At 43.0% G+C, this 21936-nt stretch overlaps 1 protein-coding gene and 1 long non-coding RNA gene across 3 annotated transcripts in view; one reads left to right on the top strand and one right to left on the bottom strand.

The window, feature by feature from the left end:
* The first annotated feature begins 8 nt into the window (after positions 1-8).
* LOC111271293 (uncharacterized) lies at positions 9-21529 on the top strand. 2 transcript variants are annotated; one of them, XR_002686791.2, is made up of 4 exons: positions 9-4806; positions 8201-8322; positions 20622-20824; positions 21396-21529. It is a non-coding gene; the product is annotated as an uncharacterized LOC111271293 (long non-coding RNA). The 2 variants fall into 2 exon arrangements; XR_002686790.2 differs by lacking the exons at positions 9-4806; positions 21396-21529 and adding an exon at positions 4813-5149 and having other exon boundaries at positions 20622-20747.
* Ca-alpha1D (Ca[2+]-channel protein alpha[[1]] subunit D) overlaps positions 8649-21936 on the bottom strand; it is a 71496-nt gene continuing 58208 nt past the window's right edge. The window contains exons 14-24 of the mRNA XM_086972857.1: positions 21388-21581; positions 20633-20875; positions 18918-19155; positions 15945-17836; positions 15338-15579; positions 13874-14283; positions 13555-13651; positions 12012-12149; positions 11096-11323; positions 10089-10428; positions 8649-9333 (exon numbers count right to left, since the gene is read on the bottom strand). Of these exons, the coding sequence (XP_086828983.1) occupies positions 9145-9333; positions 10089-10428; positions 11096-11323; positions 12012-12149; positions 13555-13651; positions 13874-14283; positions 15338-15579; positions 15945-17836; positions 18918-19155; positions 20633-20875; positions 21388-21581 (4211 nt within the window). The 3' untranslated portion in view covers positions 8649-9144. The remainder of the gene's footprint in view (positions 9334-10088; positions 10429-11095; positions 11324-12011; positions 12150-13554; positions 13652-13873; positions 14284-15337; positions 15580-15944; positions 17837-18917; positions 19156-20632; positions 20876-21387; positions 21582-21936) is intronic.

Genomic DNA, 21936 nt, shown 5'->3' with positions numbered 1-21936 from the left:
CACACACACACACACACACACACACACACACACACACACACACACAGCAAGCATTGCGGCTCGTCGGTCATCCTCTAACTGACTTCCTTAAATCTGCGAACTAATTTCATTGACCTTTTGTGTGGGTTATCGTAACCACTTAACACTATTATTATTATTATTATCAGGATTTGTAATATTATTGGAGTATGAAGTAAACGAGCCAACAAACATCTCGGGCCGGGAAGAGGAATTGGCCCACAGCCGTGTATTGGTCTGCTTCGAACGTCGCCGCCATTGCTGCCGCAATATTTTGGAACTTTGAACTTATGAACGCTAATGGAATAACGAGGCCAAAAATGCTACTTATTTTATAAAGAAATAGACGGGACTTGCTTAAAAACAACGTGTCACAACGTCAACAGAATGAACCGCGCCATAAGTTGAGGTTGAGCCTTGGACACAGACGAGGTCAGGGAAAACTCACGATATACAAATGTAACACTGGCCAAGGCTTGGCATAAGTCTAACTCTACTCGGGAACCTCCCAAATGGCCAATTATTTATATTAACTTGACTCGGCAGTTTTTTGTTAATGTAAAAAAAAAAAAGAAAAACTCTGCAGGTCCTCCTCTTCGATAGTTAGGCAACTTAAAACAGCAGATCCTCAAAGTGACACGCGCGTACGGCAAGAACGAACGCATCCGTACTGGTTTCCAACATTATAGCTACAGCATGTGGTCCTATTAAAATATAACTTCATAATTACATTGTTCTTCATAGCACTTATAGCTTTTTTGCGCTCTATGCCCAGTACTTAAGCCGCTAGACATTACTCCAGACGGCTCGTCCTATCAGGAAACGAAGTGTGTCTACGCCCGAATTCGAACTTCGACCACCACCTACCCCTAACTTTAGCAGGCAAACACGTTACCTACGGCGCTACTACGGGAACGTTTTTGTCAGCGTTATTTCCCTTATTCTTCACGTTTACTACTCGTGTCGTTTTCTATGTAAACGACTTTCGCCGCCTGCCGAGTTACTGTGTGGTGTCAAGTCAATAATAACTACTCTCGTTCCGTTTTTTTTCGAAGGACAAATCTCCTCTTTAATATTATCTTTAGCAATTCTTAATTGGTATTACAGATCTGTTAATGTAATAATTGTTGCCGCTATCGGTATCACAGAAGTCTTCTACGATTCCTACATAAAGGCCGAGTGTGGATAGCATATGGAAGGCGTTATGGACTTCCTTCAGGCTCACCACGACGCGGACCAGTCACATCAATGGCCGACAAAGTACGCTAAACAGGTTGCGAGTCCGGAGCAAATTTAGTATTTAGGATAGTGGTAATAAATTTCGTAACGTTATTTGTAATTGCTTGTTATGAAGCGTCAATGTTATCACTACGACGGTTTAGCGAAGAGGCCTTCCGATGTCCTTCTAATACGAATCTGCCATCATCGCGAACAGCGACCTCTGCCGGCCCGGTCAGTATAAACGCAGTTCTTTCACTATCAGTATCAGCTTAGTCCGTTCAACTGACAATATTCCATCTGTATCACTCCATCTATATGTTATTATATATAGTATTAGTTGTGATGTTATTGTCGTTAACCATATTCGTTTCATTAGTACATAGTATGATTTTTTCGAAACGCTACTGGTGGCGCTAGTGTTGTTATGATTAACCTCTTTGTTTGTTATTATATTTGAGATGTATCTTTTCTTTCTAGATTAGAAAATGACATTGTACGCTAGATGTAATAGTAGCAGTATTACTAGTGGCTACAATATATATATATATATATATATATATATAAAAAAAAGCACTCAGACCGAAGCGGGTCCAGTCACTTGAGCTTCAATCAAATAATGCATTACGGTATGATGTTTACGCTAAGTGTTTGTATGCATATGAACTATTAAGCTGTGTATAGTTACTCGAATTCGGTACGGGCTATCTCTCGTTCCCTGTTAGTATTTCCGGTTGTTTTCTATTAAAGAGATACGTCTAGGATGGATATCGTTTGTCTACTAGAATGCTCGTATTTTCCCATTTCTAATGGGAAGTTGTTAATGATCGTTTCGCTTGCCTCGATGAACGGAGAGCCAGCATGACAGTTTTGTATATTTTTCGCTCTAAACGCGTAGCGTTTACGTTAAATTAGTTGTAAGTCCCTAGCGCGGATCACAGAATGAACAGTATCGTTTGCAAAATGTTATTATATATGTAATTACTGTCCGCTGTCTACTTATCCTGTTATCTATTCAGCTTTTATAGACATTTGCCGGCGTCATGATTACAAGAACATCTTGGCATCCTAGTTTCTTTATGATTATTGAATCGCTGATGTTGTTTAACGTTGTGACGCGTTCTGTGATGAAGATCGCAATGAAAAGCTTATGTATTTTATATATGTTTATAAAAAGCTTTATATATATATATATATATATATATATATATGACATGGTTGATAAGAAGTAGAAATATGTTGGACATTTAATATCACCATGTTTTTTTTTAGATTTCTTCACTATCGTTTGTAGCTTAGCGTTAAGATGACGTAAAGATGGGAAGAGATTTTTGTCTGTTTTAAAAATGCAGCCAGCATTTTGCTCATGTCGATTATTATTGTCAACCATGTCATTCTCACGATGTCCTACACCTTGGGGTGCATTTACAAAGCGTTCATTCTTATTAAGTGAGGTTCTACTGTTGAGTTCATTAGACAGCTCCAAAAGCCCACTTTCTCGTCATTTCTAAATGCCGCTTTTACCTTCTATAAAAGCTAGAAAAACGTCCAAACGACAAATATATAGAGCTCTTCTACATTAACTGGTCGTCAATCTGACACTGCTTGTCAATCTCCATATCTGGTTGATATATATATTCGGCAGCCAAAAACCTATGGAGAGATTAATGAACAGAGTGAAATGCACATATTTTGCAATACACTTGTGCACGTTGTTAAGGGCAATATATTCCTGCCAAGCGGCTTGCCCTTAGGGTTAGTAGGTAGGAACTGATAAATATTTCATAGAACTCTTGTCCTTATCTGGTTGGTGACAATTTATTCCGTACTAGGTTTTATACTATCGTAGATGTGGCCAATATGTATAGCTCTATCTTTTCCCTTGTCATATATCGCATCAACATAGTAGCTAAAAATAAAGTTTGTCCTTCGTTGTGTGTTAGCATATTTACTTCTGAAGTTCTTGGTCTCCATGTTTTATCTGTTCTTCCATGTTACTTCAGCCGTTAGTTACTTACCTTTTTTTTTTTTTTTCGCTTTAAGTCTGATCTGTTAACACCGTATTGGAGAGGTTTTAAAGGTAAAGGGCCCAGAACGATATACCGAAAAAATGTACGAAAAATGAGGGTCGTAGTATCACTCGTATTTCGTGTATGAACCGTTAGGTTGTTGCTTTTTCTTCTTAGACATTTTTAGTAGCCTCAATGGTGGCTGTACATACTAATTGTGTGCGGTAGCTTACGTATGTAGGTTTAACAGCTATCTTTGTCTGGTATTCTGCTGCTTATTCTAAGCATATACATGTTTAGGCGCTTATTTCATTATCGATAGCTAGCGTCTTCTTTATGTTGTCTTCTGAGATAGAAATACGGCTAAGGGGGCAAATTATGATTCAAGGGACAGAAGATGTTGGGAGTGCTGTGTTTGGCTGCTTGTCCCTTGTCACTGAATGAATATCTGACGATCGCAGTGACTTTCAGGAGACTACTGTCATCTCGTAGTAATTTGGGCGTTGGTAACGTGGAGACGTCCTTTGAAGGACACCGAATCTGACCTGCACATTGGGCTTATTAACAAAATGCTTGCTTTAAAAATCTTGTCGAGTCTATCCATTCATATTGAACGGGGACAGTGCCCGCAGGTCGGCTTTGGCTGCTAACGGTAAAATTCAATGTTATTTCTATTTGGCGTTGTTATGAACGAGCCAGAAGTTTGCGCCTTATTAGATTTCCTTTGAATACATCATTTGTTTTAAAATATATATGTAAGTGTTTGGTTTCTTTTGCATTAATCACGTACTGTGAACATGGTCACGGCAGATTTTTTCTCTACGTAATGCCCAGTCTGCGTTCGACAACTCCTTCGACAATACGCACTATAATGGAGTTTGCATATTCAAATGCCGCTTCTAAATTCGAATAATTTCAGTGGGCTACCGTTGCTAGGTTTGACCTGCTACGAAGTTATCTCTTTGTTTGCATCGAACAACAACAACAACTTATTTTAAGTTATGCTCAATGATCTATCTCTCTCTTTCTCTCCCTCTCTAAATATATATAATATGTCATATTGTATTTTTACCCGGGGTAAGGGTTTTGAGGGTCGTCTAGTTTCCATCGCTCGCAGTCTTGCCTATTTCAGGCACGACTCTCGAGGTAAGTGCAGCGCCAATGATTTGCACGCCCAAATTATATTCCGTTACATCGAAATCATTCATCTGATCTCTTTAACGACTGAAATATAGTAGTTATGTTATTGTTGTTAGCAGTAATATGCCTTACGTTCTCTATCTGTGGCCGAGTCAGATGGAGGATTCGCTCATCTCGCCCCCTCCCACTCTATTTCCCTTTTACCCTCTCGTTTTTTCGGTTTACGATTTCGTCCCATTATGACGAGAAGTATTGGTATGAATATCTAGTGGCTATTTGGACGTTCGGTTTCTCTACGCCAGATGCTTTCTGCTTAGCTCGTTTTTCTCTCTTGCCCGAACTCTATTGTACAGTGACAGGTGATCTAAGTGGTCTTTATCCTTAATCGTTCTGACGCTGCGTACCGTTGCCTGCTCTATAGGTATAGTTACTATTGCTGTAATTACGATACATTAATGTCCTTCTGGCGGGCAGGTACGCGCGTACAATTCTTCAGTCTGCTTTGGCGCGTGAGAGGCTACAGCAACTCGGCAATAATATTTATTCGGCAGTTTTGCGGTTTTTTACGTTGTTCTTGCTCTGCGTTGTTGTTGATCTCGCCGCGCTGAAAGCGATCAGACGTCTCCTGTGCCCCGAATCATCAGACATGTTTCCGTATCGATAGCATGACCGTGTTAGTTAGATAGCTAGCTAGCTCACTGTTCGTTGTTATCAGTGATAAACCGTGGTCGTTCGTGTCGTTATGGCGATATCCACTACGGCAGGTCAGCATTAAAGCAAAATTTCTTCTTATTATTACGGTTGTTGTTGTAAAGAGAGAATAACGAAAGGATTGTTTTTAGTAATTGTATTCGGAACGAATATCTATGGATTACAGTTTGCTGTTCTTTCCTTTTTCCTTTGCGTATAATTTAATTATGTCATATTTACTCGCGCAACATATAGCGAGGCATAAGTCTTGCCATCTGTTACGTTATGTTCGTGTGTGTGTGTGTGTGTACGTGCGTGTGGGGGGCGCTGTGATTTGTTTTCTCCTACATGGCGACCTGTAGAAATAACACCTTGTACTTCATTACTACACATTATATTAGTATTCTTATCATCATGATCCTTATCACCATTATTTCTTATGTTATTATCATCATTGAGTGCTTTCATCTTCTTCTTCTCCTCTTATATTTCGTTCGTTGGCTCCGATTAGTATCATTGTGAATTATGGTTGTTTCTGTCACTGCTCACTTAAAAAAGCATGTTGCTAAACCGAGCGTCATCATTAGTATTCATTATTATAGTTATTTGTTTATAAAATAAATAATTATCGTGGATATTTTCACACACTCTCACACACACACACACACACACACACAAACACACATATATATATATATATATATATATATATATATATATAGACCATTATATCTGTATGTAGATGGATTGTGTATAAGTGTCGAGGTTTTCCGTCCTGTGCTTATCATTTACGAGGCATAGCACTGAATTGTGATAGAAGCAGCAGTAATAACCTTGGTAGCAAATAAACAAAAACTATGTACACCGGTAGCAACCATCGATTCAATTGATGTAGAGAGACAATTCCTATAATAATTGTAATTATATTAATAGTATAGCATCAATGACAATATTATAGTAATATATATATATATATATAGATACAATGTATGAATACGCCGGGTATCTAAGTATCTGCTATTGAAGTTTTTCACCGTGAGTGTCCAATAAAGTTTCTCACTTCTTGCGATTCGCGTCGAAACTAAACAATATAAACGTATATCTATATGACTTGTGATCCTGAAGCTTACGTGAAGCGCTTTTCATTTTTGGATTCTGATTTCTTCCATTTGTCTTACGTTCTCGCTTTTTCATTCTCTCTTTATTTGTATTTATGTGTGTACATGATTCCGAACAGGAATCCTCGTATCGGTCTTGTGTTGCATCGCAGGCCGATGTTGGTGTACATTGATCAGGCCCACACCACGTTCATACGGTTGGTATACCTTTGAAAAGATTTTGCCGAGGCTGGACATTCCTCCCTGCTCCCGGCTTCCGTCTTCTGCTATATAACCATAACAGAAGTTGTTGTCAAGCGTATATTTATCTGACGTACGGGCAGATGGCTCCTGTCTGTGTTTTTTTTGCGATTGTTATGGAATTACAATCAGTCGTGTCGAGATTAGTTTTTTTTCTTCGTCACATTTCGTTGATCTTTGCTTTTCTGCTCTCCGGATGGCAATACGTTCTTGAATTGATAATCATTATTATCAGCAGCAGCAGAGAGTCGCTCCGTCTATTCAAGATCGTGTTTACTTCATCATTTGTTCGTTATGTCTTTTGTATTATTTAAATATTAATTAGTACGAGTACTATTATCATCATAGTCCTTATCGTTTATGTGTCATTCATAGAGGTTAGCTGTTTTTGTACAAAACACCATTTGCTACTGTCGCTGTTGTTATTCCAAGTTTGTTTGTCGGTTACTTTCCATCTTTAGTAATTACTCCGATCGTATTGTATTGTATATGCTTCGTGTGGTGCCGATGTAATAAACTGGATGGAACAACCTGGTCGTCCTGCTCTGGGCAGACTCGGATTGAGTTCTTCTTTTCAAATATTGTTCTCGTTAATAATAGTCCCTCAGTTTTAAATTCCGTTTGGCCATTAGTGGTTAGAAACGTAAAAGTATACAATGCTTTTATGTATTGGTGATTTCGGAACGCATGCCCTTTCGTGGATTAGCATACGCGCAATGCTAGAAGTATCAAAGTTCTCATATTCTTGGACATGTGACGAAGGCGTGTAGTAAACGGTCTACGGGCAGCACAAAGGCATTTTGCTGAAACATACGTGACAGCATTTGGCTTCAAGGGCTTCATTGGGCTAGCGTAGTTTGTCGTTGACAGATCGTTAACAAGTTCCATGTATATAGTCATGCATGATAAAGCCGACATGTTTGTTTATTCAGGCTTGCGTGTTGTGTTTATTAGGTTTGTTGGTTGTACATTTAGTGTTTTACTTATTTTCTACAGTTCATCTTGGTCACCTTCTTCACTTAGAAGCTGCAAAAGCTTTTTCGCTGCTGGTGCTGATAGTGGTTAAGAAGCAATTATGTTTTCAAACGGTTTGCTTATGTGTTGTGTCTATAAAGCACCTACGCGCTTAAGCGCTATGGCGACGAGCAGCTGTAGGTCACTATTCATGCTGAAGCTGATTCCCAGAAACTTTGTTTACTTGGTATCGCTGCATTTGTCTGCTTTATTATGCCTATGATGTCCGTCTATATGTACTCATATGCGTGTAAGACGAATACGTCATTGAGTCATCAGTTCTACCCATTTTTTCGTATAGGTGTTTCTTCATACAGACGTTGTCCATTTTCGTTATTGATGCTTTTCACCATTGCGGCCCAAAGCGGCAAAGTTAGGTACGTAAGTAAACGCCCATTCAAATCTCTATATCATCATTTTTTTAGTTATGTTGTTTTCTTTCTGGCTATGGAACAGCACATGATGACACAGCAACGAAATAATAGGAAACAGCACGAGTTCAATCACAATGGCTGCACCGACGTCTCTCTCCTAAGAACTCAGCTGGCTGGCCATTGAGGCCATCGCGGGTCGCAAGCTTTTCTTCTCGAGGAGGCGCTGTGGTTAAATTGCTTCGAGCGGACGTCGTTTGCACCGCAATCCGGGACCCTCGTTACATTAATGAGCAGTGATTAATATCCTATATATTATCTCCGTCATTCGTCACTTTTTATAGCTAATTCCCTTTTTGCCTCTGTTAATTCCGTCTCTCAGGAACAACGTACTACTATACAAAACTGTCGAGGGCCTCCGGGGGAAAGCGGTTACGAAACAAGGCTCTCTGGGAATGTTCAGGACGTGAAATGATGCAGGAAAAAAGGTTTAGGATATTGGAGGTAATTAGATTAGGAAAGAGTGACGAAGTTATGGTATGTAGTTATGGCGGAAGATCATGTGCGGATTGGAACGGGTTAATCAAAAACAACCAAGTACCAAATTTATGTTAGAGGTGCGGCTTTTGTCCTAATGCTTTAATATATGATGAATGATGAAAGAACGGGCTAACGTACGAAGAGTGGTTATGCACTAGATACTCAGTTGCGTTAGGTGACTATTGGTAGATTGTTCGTGATTAATCATATGTGCATTGGGAAGTGTTTCAGGGGAAGCGGATAAGCCAAGGTCGGGGGATTTCAAGGTCAATCAAGATCACTGTACGTAGATGATGAGCTCTGAACGTTTATCGAGGAGGGTAGTGGTGGTGCGGTAATGTTTTGTGGGGAAGTCTGAGGCTGGTTGATTAACATTGCAGCTGGCTGCAGTAATAGTTGTAGAGGAGATCGTAGTGTCGGAAGGCCGTAAATATTCGAGGTCGTCAAACTAGGATTCAGAGTGATATTAGTGGCGATGGTCGTGGTATTCGTATCAATGGGACTTATAGTTCTGCTCGGTTGAAATTCGGCGCAGCTGCTGAAGACTCGGCAGCCACTCTGATTCTGGTCCGGGTGATGCTGGGTTTGCTGTTGCTGTTGTGGTGCTATTATTGGTGATGGCTGTGAAAGCTTCGACAGAAGCTGGTGCGTTGGCAAATAAGGGTAAAGAGTTAAATGGGTGAAGTAGTAGCTTGAATAACATAGGGGCGAGGCGCTCGGTGACGGACTCGGTTGAGGGTTGAGCTGGAGGGGCGGGTCGGAGGGCGACAGGGTGAGAGGGGGCATCTACAGTTGGGTGGAATTAGTCGGATTTGGCTGGCCAGGTTGGCCCGAAGGCACTGAGCGACGCCTGGACTCGGCCTGAAGAATTTCATGGGCTGCACGATCCATCTGCTCTTGCGTCAAGTTGAATGCCTCGGCGAGCTCCCGCTGGGCGGCTCGCACGAAGTCGGAATCACAGAACTTGCCTAAGCCCTGCAACAAAAAAAGCGGAAAGAACGCATAGCCGTGTGAGAAGGTCAGTGCGGCGTCACTGTAGTGTGCCTAAATGATAGAATATTAACGAATGATTTGACAAACAAACATAAAAGTAAACGGTGAGAAGAAAAAGATCGATAGAATGCGACTTCAGTATAAAAATAATGTCAGCCTCATCTTTCTTCTTTATTGCCGCGGCTCGAAGCAGCAATAATCTGTCAATGTTTTTCTCTCCCGATTCAAAAATACGTATGCAAGAGTAGTAACTGAATGGTTAGCGAATGAGCTGAACGGCGACTAGAGCATGATGATCTAGGCAAGACAGAATACAGCGCAATGAGCCATTGCTATCGCTGATTGATGCATTAAGCGATGAAGCTGGTTGTTCCGCTGTTATTTATACAGTTATCACTGTGGTGATTATTATAAAAGGAATGATGGATTGAGCTGCTTGTGATATAGCTGACGACCTAAAGCTTTGGCGACCGGCTTTGATAGTGCGAACGCCACTTTCGCTGCCTCTCGTTGTCGTTGTCGTCGTTGTCGTCGTCGTCGTCGTCGATGTTGGATAGGCTCAGTTGGGTTTGAAAGGAGGCATGAGACGAAGAGGATGTAGGAAAGAAAGTGAATGACATGGCCATGGCGACAAATGAATTCCTGTGGCATTGCTCTGCTAGCGGAGACAGCAGCGCCGGCCGCCGCAAATGATTACCTCGTTTCGCCTGGACAACCGTTCTAGCCGTGGTGCGTACCTGCTCATGCAGCACTCGGCCCACGAGATTCTCAGCGCTGCCAGCGAGCGTGTGAGCCCCGGAGTGTGCGACGTTAGGATCTAGAGTGGCCTGAATGTGCGGCCTCTGCCCGTGGTAGGAGGCCCGGTGTGCCGGAAGGAACTTGTTGGGAGCGAGCTGCTGTTGTTGTCGTTGCTGCTGCTGCTGCTGCTGCTGCTGTTGCTGCTGCTGTTGGTGTTGCTGTGGTGATGGTTGTTCGAGCCTGCGTGTCTGCTCCTGTAAAACGGCTCCGAGCTTCTCCAGCTTGGTGGCCGCTAGAGCTGCCGCCGGCACAGTGCCAAGCGGGTCTGAAACTCCGACCCTGAAATCATCATCAAGCGTCATCCCACACAACTCATCATCAACAACTTTGTCGTCTTCGTGCCTCGTTGTCATAACAATCCCACCGTCATCATCAGCACCATAACAATCATCATGATCATCACCGTGTCTTCCACGTGATCGACTGTTCAAAATTCTGCTGTTTTTCAGACTGTTTCGCGCCAGAAAGAGCCTTGTAGCACCTTTGTGCTGGTGACTTTTTCTGTTTGTATAGAAAAACTGTTTGGTTCCTTGAGCTCGATAGAGTTGGGGGTAAAAGGGGTTCGCGTTGGAAGAACGAAAACAAAAGCTGTGCGCTCCGAGACAACAAATGTTGCTTGGGACGTGAAACGTGAAATTGGCTAGCGGCAATAGGTTAGCGCACGGGTAGCGGGAGGGGTTAGATAATGAGTGCGCGAATAGATCCGCGTGCAAAACAAATCGAGAAGAAACAGAGCAGACGACAACTAGTCCTGTTATTATGAGCAGACGAACATGCTCATATATACATAAATATAGATCTATCGGAGCCAAAAGGGAGTGACATGACAGAAGATTTGAAATGACTAACGCATGGAATGATGTGTTCTACGGTGAAGGAGGAGGGGTCTACAGGTAATAGGAGATTGTTTAGCGAACTAAGAGATTGGTTAATTGGTTCATGGTACCTGTGCACAGTGGAAAGCTGGGGTGAGTTGGAGGCCGTCGTCAGGTGCGATTGGCCAGAGGAGCTACTCCTATTTAGCATACAATCAGAGATGGACAGTTGCTCCTGGTCCGTGGAGTCCTGCTTTGCAAGGCAGCCCAACCGAAAAGATCCCCCTCTGCTGTGCCTCCTAATTTTAGGGCGAGCCGCAAGCAACTCGCCCGAACTTTGAAGAGTCTCGTGAGATGATCTGTTGACGATGACGATGATGATCGCAAAGTCATTACCAGTGAAGAGGGCATAATGTAGAAGGGTCACACGCGAACAGAGCGCAACAATGATGCGGCGAAGATCGAGGAGATTGGTCAGTGGCAAAGAGATCGGTTAGTGGTAGAGGCAAGGTTAATCGCAAAGCTTATTATTAATTGACCGATTGGTTGACTGATTGATTGTTTTTATGACTTACGTACGTGAAATCGCAATGATAATCATAATTATCGTACTACTAATAATAATAACAAAATCATCGTACTGCACTATGAAAGCTCTTTTCGCGTATTGATTTCTTTAATTTCGTTGTATAATTTCGTGTAAGTCGAGACGCGTTGCGGCAAATAGAGTATTGGTCGTACAGAATGAATATGAACCAAAATTTTGCGTTTAGCTGATTGATTGATGAAGTTTACCGGCAGACGAAGGACAAATCCAATAAAATAGGACGTCACATACTACAGCTAATTCTGTCTAAATGTCAGGTTGTTTTGACATAAACAAATCACCTTATCAAGCCTATTCTGGGACATGTGACTCATAATGCTGCCGGTCAGTATATTTGATGAGTGGCGCTTATAGCGGTAGCTGACAGGCGTGCAAATGACTTGAATGAAGACCTAAATGAGCGAATTTACTAAATAATAGTTAAAACGTCAGTCACGCACGTCAAGTGAGCATTTGAAGATGAGCTATATGATTGAGGTGTATAAATAATCGGGAGGGTTGGTGATCGGCGCCGACTTGTAGCTGTCGACTTCCAGTCTTCATCCGTATCGTCGTCAGTGCTCGTTCCATACACGGTTCTGCGAAGACGATTGTTGCGGATTGCGAAGGCGATAGGTGAATCAGTCAGCCCCGCGTGAATGTCGAATCCAGTAGAGAAAAGAGGGCACAAACGGACCACAATGCAGCCACATATTAGTAACGAACTTCGAAGGTTAGGCGAGAAGCAGTTATTACTACTTATGGCTAGCTAGAGTGTTACAGTCTTAGTGAAGCATAGAAGGATTGAAGAGCAGGCGGCGAAGCATGCCACGCAAAGAAGTAATACCATAAACATATCTGGACAATATCGACGGCTAAATCGTCGATGAAACGAATCGTCGAAAAGAGCGAAGCGGCGGTATTGTAGATCTTGACGAATCTAAAAGAAAAACTTAGCGTCGTCAAATAGACGGAGGAATAATACAAGATCACAGTTGAATCAGTTTGTCGATAGAGTGAGCTGGAATGGGAGAATCGCTGTTGACTCACAACTCAGCGAAGCCCACAGATGAGGACCGGTATGATTATTGTACCTCTAACAATCTTTCTCTGCGGTAAAGGCGCACGTTTTGTTTAGTAATGCGATCCATACGACCATACAATTAAGGTCCAAGCTAGATAAGGTGGGATTGATTTCCAATATAACTTGAACAAGTTCCGCGTTCCGGAACGCCTGGTGTGCATGCGAAGACACTGCTTGGGCCTTAGCTTGACCCCTATTCAAGGTCACTTTCGAGGGTTTTGGGGTGGTCTTTGGTGAAGAAAAGGTACACACGCACAGGTTTAAAATAAGATGAACGATAGTTACGAGTACGAAACGATTACGCAGGAGCGCCGCTGAGTTAGCGAGTAACATAGCCATCATTGGCGCGTGTCGTCTCTCGTCGACCGTTGCCCATTACTACACACTGACTACTAGCATCACTAGGTTAAAACTACCCGAAGGAGTTTTAAGGAGCGATTTGATACTCCTTCGTGGAGTGAGTGGTACTACCTGTTTCACGGAGGTGGGTCATATATCATTCTTAGTTTATAAATAAAAGTGCCACACATCAGCTTAGGAACATTCTGAGTAGTTTACGGGGCAGTTTTATCGTTTACGTGCTATTGGTTACGTAAGGCACGAATCAGGCATACATCTGGCAGCTACTTATCTGGCACACATAGAAACAGATCGAGGCAGTGGCGTCCTTAGGGTCGGACGGTCTGCTCCCCATATATATATATGTATATATATATATGTGTATATATATATATATATATATGTGTATATATATATATGTATATATATATATATATATAGTGTGTACGAGCAATACATTACGTGGTGCACTACATAACGTACATCGGGCAACGGGACTTGGGGGAGGCGGGCAGAGATAACTACTACGAAGAATATATGGCACCTTGAGTAAGTCCCAGTAGGGAACCCGTGTGAATCACCTTGAAGCGGAGTGACTTGCACTCAACGAGTGCAAGTACTGAACAATGTTGGTCTCAATGTCAGGTGGTTGCAGGTTAGTCACTAAGCGGTAATTTCCTGTTTTGGGTTGCTGATGCTGTAGCTGATGTAGAAACTGTTGTTGTTGATGATGGTGTTGTATTAATGTAATAACTGGTGATATGGCTGTCGCTGTTGATACTGAGGAAATTGCGATTGGTGCTGCTGTTGCCATGGTGGCCTCCGAGTGCGTTTCCGGACTTGTTGTAATTGCAATAGACCTTGTTGTTGTTGGATGCTGATGCATTACTGTAATTGCGCCTGCTGCAGTCCTTGTGGGCTGCTCGTAGTAGTGTAGGGGCAAAGACAACTGGTGATGCGAACCGCCAGCTGCCGCCTGCTTGGAATGCTGTGGAGTAGGTAGGGAAAGCTGTGTGGCGGCCGCTGCGGCTGCAGCGTGAATAGCTTCAGTGGTTTCGACAGAGGTCCCGCTACCGGCGGCCACGTGTGTGGCGCTCGAAGCGGTGTAGAGGATTCGGCCGGGAGCGGGCTCTGCCAGGGACCTCTCTCGACTCAGCCGTTGTGGGGAGGTTAACATCTCCTGAGAACCACCCGAGCCTCGTCCCCCCAAAGAAAGGCTTGATAGAAGTCGCTGCGAGAACGACAGACGTCGTCCTTGAAGGAACGCAGTGTCAACATTCAGTCCTAGTTCTTCGAATTCCGACGAATAGCTATATGCAAGATCGAAACAGATGAGGCAATGAATAAAGTTCGGGTCAAGTCTGCGTGCAAGTTAGCGTGTCGATTTCAAATGTTATTCAAGTTCATATGAAAATGTGTGTGTATAGGCAGAGCTAACAGTGCATGAGGAGGTCAAATAACAACTATAGGTCAACATCATAAGAAGTAACTTGGAGTAGATAAAAGTTAAGGCGATAGGAGAACAACTACAATATTGGCAGGACTGATGATAATATCAGTTACCAAGGGTCGAATAAGAAGAAGACTTCGTATCTCAGGTAGCTAGGGTATTAGAAACCGTTGTTGTTAGGCAATAGTTTCAGTTTAGTCAGCTGTGCACAGCAGCTCTAAGTCGTTATTATCGTTAGCCTGGCTGATTGACAGTTACTAGATGTCATTGCTGTCTAGATTGATGCTAGTTAATTTTGTCGACTTATTCGAATACATGTACATGTGTTCATGTACAATGGCAAAGACGCACATCATCGACATGCCGATTAGTTATTTAGCTGGCATCGAATGCTCCCATGCGTTGTTGCGCGTTCAGTGTGTTCATGTTATTGCTGTTCTTACTCTGAACCGATGATTTTCGATTAGGTCGTTGGATTAGTGCCTGCACAGCAGCAGGTACCCAGCCAATACTATTACTCTTAATTATTATAATCTGATATCATCTTATCGGCGAGTGTGCAATCACTTGACAAGTTCTGTTCTATGGACCATTTTGCTCAAGTGACATTGTGGTCTTAGCTTCAGCGCTAAAGCCTATTGTTGTACTGTATTGATATGTTATTATTGATTAATAATATTGGTATTATTTTACACTGCGTTTTTGTCGAGTCCTGTTTGCCCGACTTATTTGTTGTTGTCTCAGACGGTTTTTTTTAAATAGTCATTTTACTTCGACGCGCTAGCACTGCGCCGACCAATAATTACGCACTACTGGCGATCAATTTTGAACACATTTATTCTATCCTTGCTCGTATGGGCCTCGAGATGTTAGGATCCTTCATTCTTGTTATATGTTCCTAAATTTATACTTACGGCGGGCTGTCAGAAGGCTGCAGTTTGACCTGCAGCGGGATGGCGGCGGTCGCTTCCCCCCTTTCGGCCACATCGAGGGCGCGTGGTAAGCTTGCAGGTGGTGACACCTTACGGAGCATCACCCCGTTGTTACCGAGCTGCCGGGGGGACTTGGCCCCCGTTGTGCGGTGCCGGAAGGACGACCACACGCTGCCGAAGAGTGAGTGGTTGCGACGGTGCATCGGCTGATCGTCGGTGAAGTCCTGTTGGAAGCGAGATTAAAGAAGGGGATGAAAGAGCAAAAGCGGAGCACGGGGAGAGAAAAACGAAGATATACCAATCAACGTAATTAAACATGACCTAGTCATGACAGCCTGCAGGTTTGTTGTTGCAGCAAAAGAAGGATTGAAGCTTTCAGAACGCCGCGCAAATAGAACGAACGAACGAGTGAGTAACTTTTTGGAAAAAAATAAAAGACGTCGCGTTCAAACAATTGTCAACAAAAACTTTTGGCACATCGAACGTCTTGCCTTTATCCATGATACACACATCGATATCAGCCTGGTATTTCTCACCCCATTATAAATTTTAGGTCGCCCAGTCCTTACAAAAAAGATTTCTCACCAACCTGATCAAGGTTCCCAGACACGGCTCTTCGTATCTCTGGCCCCATTTCATGAAGCTCTCGTAAGCCAGCTTGCAATGCGACAGTTGTTTCCTGTGCGTCAGCGCCAATGCGGTCTTCTTTTTTCTTCTTGAAGCGACGGAAGTAGTCTTGTATAAGGAAGGTGGCGTAGAACTTGCCGACGGTCACGTCATCGTCGGTTGCGGGGGGCACTACCTGATCGAGGAGTTTAGGGGACGTTCGTTTCCAAATCTTTCGGATGATAGCCCGCAGCTCCTCGTTGGCTTGATCGATATTACCATCGGTCTTGATCTTGAGCGAGGTACGTACCACGGCAAATAGGGTCGCATTAAACATAACCGTACCATCTGAGTTGAGCGGCATGTTCATCGATACCAGTTTCTTACAGGCAACTCGGTGAGGGCAGAGTTTACCGAATCCCAGGGGAGGCTGGATCTTCCTCAACAGTGTGACTACATCCAAGTGCTTGATGCGGCCTTTAGCGTCAGGGTCGTATTCGGACCACAGTCGAACGAACTCGTCGAGGTGGTGTGGTCCGAGAATAGACCAATCTCGAGTGAGATAATCAAAGTTGTCCATGATGACAGCCACGAACAGATTAATAATAAGAAATGAGCACAGAATGTAGAACGAGATGAAGTACATAAACGCCATGTCATTACCGCAACTACTGGAGTCGTCGGCGTCTGCTTGTTCGTCACACTTGACCGTGTGGTCGCTGACACACGATAGCATGATCTCCTGCCAAGACTCGCCGGTCGCTGACCGGAAAAGCACCAGCACAGCTTGCTGGAACGTTTGAAAGTTATTGTTGCGGTCGATCGCTGACTCGTTGTTACTTAGTCCGATCTTCCCGAAGAGTTGCATGCCGATCACAGCGTAGATAAAGAACAGCATCACAATGAGTAGAGCGACATAGGGGAGTGCTTGGAACGATTTGATGAACGTCCAGAGTAATGTTCGAATGCCCTCACCGCGAGACAGGAGTTTGACCAGGCGCATGACACGAAACAGTCGAAAGAAGTTGATCGAGATAAGATTCTTATTGCTACCCGGATCCGAGTAGACGATATCGATTAGACTTCCTAGCACAATAATGAAATCGAACACGTTCCAAGCGTCCGAAAAGTAGTTTTTGAATCGGAAAGCCATCAGCTTAAGGACGAATTCCATTGCAAACACCGCAGTGAAGATGATGTTTAGCCTGTCTAGCACCTGGCTGTAAACGTCCGGTTGATTGTAAAACTTCATGGCCAACGTGAGTGTATTGGTCATGATCAACACGAACAGAGCATATTCGAAATACTGGGAAGTGACAAACCACCACATCTTGTACTGGAACTTCGCCTTTGGAATATATCGGCGAACGGGGCGTGCTTTTAACGCGAACTCAATACAATTTCGCTGATTTTTGTCCAGTTCGCAATTCTTATACTCCTGTTCTCCCTCGTTCTGGAACGTGACGATAACGAAACCCACAAAAATGTTTACCATAAAGAACGCGATGATGATGATGTATACGATGAAGAAGACGGCCACAATGGGTCGGTAGTTCATACGCGGTCCGACGTTTTCGGTGTTCGAGTCGATGGCCACATAGAGCAAGTCAGGCCATCCCTCAAATGTCGACACTGTGAACAGCGTTAACATCGCCTTGGGAACGTCGTCAAAGTGGAACTTGTAACGACTCCACTGGCGCACCTCCTCCATCGGCCGGTAAATGTTACCATCTGGGTACGTTATAAACTTCCCACGACACTCAGCCTCGGTCATCTTCGACCTATCGTTACACGCGAAGAATTTGCCCTTGAATAGCTGCACTCCGATGACAGCAAACATGAAGTTCAGTAAGAATGTCACCAGCATAATGTTGCCTGAATGTCAATTCAGATTACAGATACATATATGGCGAGGGAAAGGAAACAATCACAACAAAGTTCGGAAATTAGCAACAATTATTTGGTATATTTTTCGGATCGCAGACTCGTATCAGGACAAAAATAGACAAAAGATTTTTAAGAAGTGCTGAATGGGACGATTTCGTTATAAGGGTGTGCTCGAAAATCTTAGTGTAATTATATATATATATATATATATATATATATATATATATATATATATGAGAACAATGAATCGCACATGCAGTCTGGATGCATACTTCCGTGCAGCTGGGCAGGAAGAGCTAAGTGCAGATGTTCCTTTTCACATCTACTACTGATGCACTATTAATTAGGGAAAACTGTTTGTTTACATAACTCGCGGTCGTTATGATGCATCGCAAAGCAAATAAGCACGTATCAGTGCCGGTATAGACCCCTTTAGTTGTTCTGTTTTGCAACCGAATTATAGAAATCCCCGTCGATTTCTACCATTTTGACCACTCCGATTTCAATACCAGTATCGGTCGCTAGCAGTCTGATAGGGCACCTGAATCAACAAAGGAATGTGCGCTATGGTACAGGGCGTTCACGAGCTTCAGGTCAAAGGCTTTAACCCCGTTGAGTCGTTATTGTGAAATCTTCCCATATGAAGTTTAGCCCCTATCTTGCTTAGGTAATCCTTTAGATACGGTGAGATTGCGAGCAAGAAAGCTGAACCTGTTCTTTTGTACTAAATTTTGTTGCAACGCCATTTTTTCATCAATAGTTATCCTCGTTTCCGATCATAGCTAAAAGGTTGAATATATTTCTAGGAACATTCGTTCGGGCCAGGGTATGCAGCATCCAATACCTGAGAGCCAAGTCCAATGCTCTTTTACTAAAAAAAAATAGCAAAGGCGACTAATACAAAAATAATTATAGTTATCTACTCTGCAAAGTTACTACTGAACCTTATTAGACAGCATACTTAAATTCGAGTAACAACAAGAACGAACCGTATTTACGTTTGCCATACATACAAATTGTATTTTTAGTTCTCCCTGCCTTCTTATCGTTTGATTTGCCAGAAACTCACCAATAGTTTTAATTGCGACAATGACACATTGTACGACGTGTTTGAGTCCTTTAGCGCGATTGATGGCACGCAACGGCCGAAGGACGCGACAAACTCGAAGAATTTTGACGACCGAAATTTTAGCGCCGTCACCAAAGCCGAAGGAGACGAGCGAGACGCACACGACTAGCACGTCCAAGATATTGAAGTAAGAACGACAGAAGGAACCCTTGTGCAATATCACACCGTACGTAATCACCTGAAAAAGCAAATGGCATTAGCAGCTACAATGGACAGCGAAAGTGAGGGGGTGGTTAGAGATGGGCTGAGATGCATGGCTTGAGAACATATATAATTAGCAATTAAGCATTTTGCTTATATATGCGTCAACGAGCCTAGTATGGGCTCACAAATTAGACAGCATCGATTTGTGTGTGTAAGCTCCTGTACGACCTTTCTTGAGGACGGCGGAAATGGCCGTACAGTCTTAACTGCCCTGTCTTGCAGCTTCCGAACTCAGGTCAAGTTCGCTGCCAATCGATTCAATGGGTCCTTAAGAAGCCAACGAACTACAGGAGGGGTAATACATAAGAGTCATTTCCGATAGTAAGAAGAGCATTTTCTTTATTGCTCTTCTCCCGCCCGCCTATTCCTTCCTGTTTTCCATGTTGCTCGACCACCCTTATACTACTTCCAGTATGCCAGGCTTAATCAATTATCGGGTCGACGCATGGAGGCAGCTGTGGCTCCCTTAATTTCCAGCCTCCTTTTTTCAGGTTGGTTAGCCATGGCCGCATGGTTGATCGAGCAAAAATTTCTAGAAATACTCGAAGAATTGTGCCAACGAGAGTGCATATATCATATGTGTGTGAACGAACTATAGGGCACTGCGGTTAGCGGACGTGCTTCATAATGGCTGGCCGCTGCCACCAGAGACCCACTGACTTGTAGCCAACCAACGGCAGAATCTTTTGCTTACTAAATGAGCGTCATTGCAATTAAGGCAGGAGTCGGAACCCGGGCGGGCACGAAGAACAACGCCAAGTGTCCTAGCGGTTACGAAATTATTCGGCTACGAAAGGGTAACAATATTCCTACCACCTGTTATTAGTAACACGGGTGTAGGACGTAGTCTTGGTGTGCCTTTCAATAAAACCTTGTTAGCTTAACCGCCACCGTTATTACTCTATTTAGAGAATCGTTCAGAGAAGAATAAGATTTGACAAAAGGAGGAGGGGCAAAGATGATTGATATGCAGACCTTGCCCGAAACTCTCAGTTATTGATTTAGCATTAATGGAAAAGCCTATAGCCCCTGCCAGGCCGAACACTGCTGACGTATACGAAGTCCTCTTGTCGACTAAATAGTTTATTTATCTGTCTGCACCCTGCAAATACTTCAAGCTGACTTCTGCTAGGTAATTCACATACAACTCAGAAAAAGGCTAAACCTCTTACGGCTTATTTTTAGACAAAATGAGCGATAGGATGTATTATCACTGGATACAGCTCGAGATTCAATTGGTATCGCTTAGGCATGGCGTGCATGTACGCTGGAGCACTATGTTACAAAATCAGAGCTTTATTGAAACAATTCAAAATATTTTACGAATCACATGATTAGTTGACAATTAACAAATAAAAGAAAAAAAAACATTCCTTAGCTAACAACGCTCGGTGTTGCAAAAATATTGTGACCGTTTATTATATTTTTTCCGTATTTCAGCTCTGGCTTACTTTGAGCGTGATCTCGATGGTGAAGACGCTGGTGAAGAAGTAATCGAAGTAGTTGAGCACCTGGTTTCTAAATGAGTTAGAGCGCAGTGGGTCCTCGGCTGCCAGCATTGCGCTCGAGACGAGAATGCAGACCAGAATGAAGTTGGAGAAGTACGAGTGGTTGATGACGGTGTGGCAGAACACCCGGAACGGGTTCGTGTGCGAAAAGATAAAAAATGACGACGCTTTCGGAATGGGTATCACCTAAAAATTTCAAGCGAATGAAACAAACGATAGAAATTCACGTGATATCTAAATGCCTTTGCATTTTTACATGATTATTTCCGTTAAATTGGGTCTGTTAGAAAGGTGGTAGCAAATAATTGCTTGATAATCATTTTTTTATACTCCGAACAACACTAGATTGTACAGTTGTATAGTAAAGGAAAAATAATGATATTACTGTCATTTTTATATGCATACCCGACACACTGTGAATAGTGCCCTGATGAACCTATCGATACACGGCATAAAGGCATACATCTGGCTCCAATGAACAATATAAACAACAAAATGTTGGTCACTCAATAAAATGATAGACCATTTCTCGTTTTGTCCTCCGCATTTCCTTTTTTCTTTTTCTTGTTCTTTGTTACATATCATTACCTTTTGCCGTCTGTCCAGCTACGACAAGGATGGTGCAGCGTCCTGACCGGGTGGTTTTACCTTATCGGCCAGTTCTAACACCTTTCGTTCATCGTGTCATTCGTATTTACCTTGCTAGGTGGTTGTAGTTCGGACATTCGACGCGGTCTTGCGCCTGTCGTCGGTTCCTGTTCTTCGTCACCAATTTCCTCTTCGTCCATCTCACCGGCGTCTTCATCCCCTTCTTCGCCGTCCAAACCCACTTCGTCGTCTTCGCCTTCGCCTTCCTCAATTTCTTCTTCGGGGTCCGAACATTCGCCGTCTCCTGAAACAGCAACCCGAATGCAAAATGATCGAAAGTGACTAATGTAGCAGACGACAGAGATAAACAGCATTGTGGCCGGATAAACTTCAGTGGCAGAAGGCAGCAACGGCAATAAACAATGAGTGATCCATTAGACCTTCGTTGTTTAAGCACCGGTAGTACACTAGACGTTGCTATGATAGTATCTTCACTTCGTTCATCACGCGAACATTTGGTAGCGCATTTTGAGGCACACAACAAATGATTCATTCTGTATTCGTAGAAATTAAGCACGCCCTGACTCGTCAGTATTAATCTAGCTATGTACATGAATTGTGATCTCTTTTTTAATCGGTTAATGATGTTGTAGGAATTC

Source organism: Varroa jacobsoni, unplaced genomic scaffold (assembly GCF_002532875.2).
Source record: "Varroa jacobsoni isolate VJ856 unplaced genomic scaffold, vjacob_1.0 contig00495, whole genome shotgun sequence".
Taxonomy (NCBI): domain Eukaryota; kingdom Metazoa; phylum Arthropoda; class Arachnida; order Mesostigmata; family Varroidae; genus Varroa; species Varroa jacobsoni.
The sequence above is the reverse complement of the archived record's forward strand: the minus strand, read 5'-3'. Positions and strand labels throughout refer to the sequence as shown.